This window comes from Hordeum vulgare, chromosome 1H (genome assembly GCF_904849725.1).
Source record: "Hordeum vulgare subsp. vulgare chromosome 1H, MorexV3_pseudomolecules_assembly, whole genome shotgun sequence".
NCBI lineage: Eukaryota > Viridiplantae > Streptophyta > Magnoliopsida > Poales > Poaceae > Hordeum > Hordeum vulgare.
In genome coordinates, this window is record NC_058518.1 from 462,059,621 (window position 1) to 462,064,096 (window position 4,476).

At 54.4% G+C, this 4,476-nt stretch overlaps 1 protein-coding gene across 1 annotated transcript; it reads left to right on the top strand.

Moving 5' to 3' along the window:
* The first annotated feature begins 768 nt into the window (after positions 1 to 768).
* On the top strand, positions 769 to 4,028 carry LOC123445429 (heat shock 70 kDa protein 4). Its single transcript, XM_045122420.1, has 2 exons — positions 769 to 1,114; positions 2,068 to 4,028. Exons 1-2 carry the CDS (start codon positions 904 to 906, stop codon positions 3,801 to 3,803), a joined length of 1,947 nt encoding a protein of 648 aa, XP_044978355.1. The 5' UTR covers positions 769 to 903; the 3' UTR covers positions 3,804 to 4,028.
* Positions 4,029 to 4,476: the final 448 nt, after the last annotated feature.

Here is a 4,476-nt window from a genome sequence, read left to right on the forward strand (position 1 = left end):
CTGGGTTCGCACGACTCCACGATATCCATCTAGGAGCCTTCCTCCTCGGATTGCAATGGCACAACACCTCCGGTTCGTACGCCATCGGATTCTGGCGGTATGGCACCGGAGATCTGGCCTCTGTGCCCCTCCTTCTCCCAGAAGCTCCTCGGAAGCCAGGCGCGGAAGATTCACAGTTAGACCACGACATTTCTTCCCCGCCGTGCGCCGCAACGCCGCCACACTCCCAAATCGCCTGCCCCGCCAAGAACTGGATGAGCCCTAAGTCTCGATCCCCTTTTCTTCCGTCACACTCGCATAACGGTTAGAACTGGCGCTGCGGTTAAGTAAGCTCGCCTCCTTGGCCCACATCAGATGCTAATCCTGGCCACATCAGCGTTTTCTAACTCCAAATTATATCAGGGTTCGAATTAGACCGGGATCAAAGAGTTCAGAATGTCGATTTCCGAGATTGACAGTTCAGGGTTCGATTTCGCTAGCATGTTCGTTGTGGACTTTTTCCTTTTCCTTCCGTCCTCTCCACCCGACGCGTGCTCCCACCACCGTCTCTCCACGGCAGCCTACCATTCTCGTGCACATTGTAGAACCTACCAGCGCCAGCAGAAGCGCCCGCGCGTGGGCCAACCCACCCCCACTCCCGCGCCCCGCACACTCCCGACCCTTCCAGAACCCCCCGATCCGATCCGACGGCCAGGATAGCCCGCTCGAGAACATTCCGGACCCCGCCGCCTCCGCCATAAAATACCTCCCGTCGCCGGCCCTCCCTCCCCACTTCCGTCCGTTCGAAATCAAAATCAGAGAGAGAGCGAAGCAAATCGCACCAGGCAAGCACAGAGAGCGCCGTTCCCATCCTCCAGCGAACCCCAAAGCCAGCCAGCGAGCGAGAGATTCGTCGTAGAGAAGATGGCCAAGGGCGAGGGTCCGGCGATCGGCATCGACCTCGGCACGACCTACTCCTGCGTCGGCGTGTGGCAGCATGACCGGGTCGAGATCATCGCCAACGACCAGGGCAACCGCACCACGCCCTCCTACGTCGCCTTCACCGACACCGAGCGCCTCATCGGCGACGCCGCCAAGAACCAGGTCGCCATGAACCCCACCAACACCGTCTTCGGTACGTGCCCCCTCCCCGTCCACCCCCCTCCCTTCCCCCTGTCTGGCCTCGTTGTGTGTCATGCGTCGTCTGTTAGATCTCCTTCACTCCTTGGTGTTTTGTGTCCGTGCGCTTCTGCCTTCTGAACCCGTGCTAGTGCGTGCGCTACTTGTTCTGTACACGTACACCACGATATGATTTGTTCTGAATGATCAGATGTGACTGGCTGCTATCGAATCAGTCATGCTGTCCCTTGTTCCCGAGATTTATTACAGATTTATTGTTGGTGCATATCTCGTACATGTCTATTCTCTGTTGTTTGGCATGGTGAAGTATGTTTTTCAGAGATTTGTTGTTGTCATATCCTCAAATTAGATCCTTAGGAATGAATGGCTTGATTAAGTTGGGATGCAATCATGATTGAAACTGTGCTGTAGATTGAGTCCTACTTAAATTTTACATGAGCTCTACTGTGTTAATTATATCCTAGCATTACCTCATGAGATTGGAATTATGCTGATTGAATCAAGTTACGAATTGGACATGAGCAGACTGCATCAGTATTTTGAATTGTGTTTACTGTTCAGAAAGGAGGATTCTGTATTTCCCTTTCTCTGTTAGCGTTCTGGAACAGTCTGCAGTAGCTCACTGAATGATCTTGTTCTGAAGAAATGGCAAACTTAGATTATTAATCGCAGTGGTATCTTCGTATGTTGTACTTTGTTTCAGTAAACCATGCAATTATTGCTTATTGAAGGAAGGAAAGCTGGGCTTGGATTATGTTGGCAAGCTACCTTAGGATTGAAATCACACTTGTTCATTTCTGTTCTCTGTTATCCGTTTAGAACAGTCCCAGTTTCCAGTAGCTTAATGAATGCAAATTTGTTCTGAAGAAATAGCGTGCTTCTGTTTCAGTAAACCATGTTGACCATGCAACTTAAAATAATGTTCTGTTCCTCTCTGCCTGTTTGCAGATGCGAAGCGGCTGATTGGCAGGAGGTTCTCTGACCCGTCCGTGCAGAGTGACATGAAGCTGTGGCCCTTCAAGGTCATCCCTGGCCCTGCCGACAAGCCCATGATCATCGTCAACTACAAGGGCGAGGAGAAGCAGTTTGCCGCGGAGGAGATCTCCTCCATGGTGCTCATCAAGATGAGGGAGATCGCCGAGGCCTTCCTCGGCAACTCCGTCAAGAACGCCGTGGTCACCGTCCCAGCCTACTTCAACGACTCCCAGCGCCAGGCTACCAAGGACGCCGGTGCCATCGCTGGGCTGAACGTGCTGCGCATCATCAACGAGCCCACTGCTGCTGCCATCGCCTACGGGCTTGACAAGAAGGCGACCAGCACTGGCGAGAAGAACGTGCTCATCTTCGACCTTGGTGGTGGCACCTTCGATGTGTCGCTCCTGACCATCGAGGAGGGCATCTTCGAGGTGAAGGCCACCGCTGGTGACACTCACCTGGGTGGAGAGGACTTCGACAACCGCATGGTGAACCACTTCGTCCAGGAGTTCAAGCGCAAGCACAAGAAGGACATCAGCGGCAACCCGCGCTCCCTCCGTCGGCTCCGTACTGCCTGTGAGCGTGCCAAGCGCACGCTGTCGTCCACAGCCCAGACCACTATCGAGATCGACTCGCTGTACGAGGGCGTCGACTTCTACACCACCATCACCCGGGCTCGCTTCGAGGAGCTCAACATGGACCTCTTCCGCAAGTGCATGGAGCCGGTGGAGAAGTGCCTTCGCGACGCCAAGATGGACAAGAGCACCGTGCACGACGTGGTGCTGGTCGGCGGCTCCACCCGTATACCCAAGGTGCAGCAGCTGCTCCAGGACTTCTTCAACGGCAAGGAGCTGTGCAAGAGCATCAACCCCGACGAGGCCGTGGCGTACGGCGCCGCCGTCCAGGCCGCCATCCTGAGCGGCGAGGGCAACGAGAAGGTGCAGGACCTGCTGCTGCTGGACGTTACGCCGCTGTCCCTGGGCCTGGAGACGGCCGGCGGCGTCATGACGACGCTCATCCCGAGGAACACCACCATCCCCACCAAGAAGGAGCAGGTCTTCTCCACCTACTCGGACAACCAGCCGGGCGTCCTGATCCAGGTGTACGAGGGCGAGCGCGCCAGGACCAAGGACAACAACCTCCTGGGCAAGTTCGAGCTGTCCGGCATCCCCCCGGCGCCCCGCGGCGTGCCCCAGATCACGGTGTGCTTCGACATCGACGCCAACGGCATCCTGAACGTGTCGGCGGAGGACAAGACGACGGGGCAGAAGAACAAGATCACCATCACCAACGATAAGGGGCGGCTGAGCAAGGAGGAGATCGAGAAGATGGTGCAGGAGGCGGAGAGGTACAAGGCGGAGGACGAGGAGCACAAGAAGAAGGTGGACGCCAAGAACGCGCTGGAGAACTACGCCTACAACATGCGCAACACGGTCAAGGACGAGAAGATCGCCTCCAAGCTCGGGGCGGACGACAAGAAGAAGGTGGAGGACGCGGTCGAGGGCACCATCAGCTGGCTGGACGGCAACCAACTCGCCGAGGCCGAGGAGTTCGAGGACAAGATGAAGGAGCTGGAGGGCATCTGCAACCCCATCATCGCCAAGATGTACCAGGGCGCCGCGCCGGACATGGGCGGGGGCATGGGCATGGACGAGGACATGCCCGCCGGTGGCGGCGGCGCCGGCCCCAAGATAGAGGAGGTTGACTAAGCTGTTGCTCCATGGTGGCCTTCCTTCGGTCTGCGCGCAACTTGATGGGTGTTCTGTTTCGGTGTCCTTTGGATGCTGCTCGGTGGTGTCAGTCGTTTGTCGTCGTGTCATGTAGCAGGAAGTAGTAATAGTGGTTGGATGGAGTTGTTTTGTCTGAGGACATGATGGATCATAATGTTTGCTTGTTGGTTTGGAACCGTTGAAGTTTAGAGCTTATCGTTTGAATTTGGTGCTTCCCTGCTTATCTTTTCTGGCTTTGCTTTTATTTTTGTTCGTCTGTGGTTCTGCTCTGTTTATTTATGTTCATCTGTGGCACACGGATGATGCAGTCATGCAGACGAAGGCGCTTGTAGACCATGGAGCTTTGCCCTTCGGCATGGTGGAGTTTGCAGGACACATCCACGACCACAATGTTGTAAAGTCACTGGGTCATGATTTTACTCTGTTTCAGTTTGGAACTTAAGGTGTGCTACCGACGTTCAAAAAACTGATTTGCTCCATTTTAAAACTGATTTACAGCATGGCTGCTCCATTTTAACGCGGGCCAGCAGCGCGCGAGCAGTCTACGCCTCACAAAACAAAGATAAATAGTTTAACAATACAACAAATAATACAACAATACAATAAATAGTTTAACAATACAACAATACAATAAATAATTTAATAATACAAC

What these genes read in the sequence shown, in the direction of transcription:
- LOC123445429 (XM_045122420.1), top strand. Translation starts at nt 904, where the DNA reads ATGGCCAAGGGCGAGGGTCCGGCGATCGGCATCGACCTCGGCACGACC. An exon ending in CCCCACCAACACCGTCTTCG is followed by an intron (nt 1,115 to 2,067) that starts GTACGTGCCCCC and finishes GCCTGTTTGCAG; the next exon opens with ATGCGAAGCGGCTGATTGGC.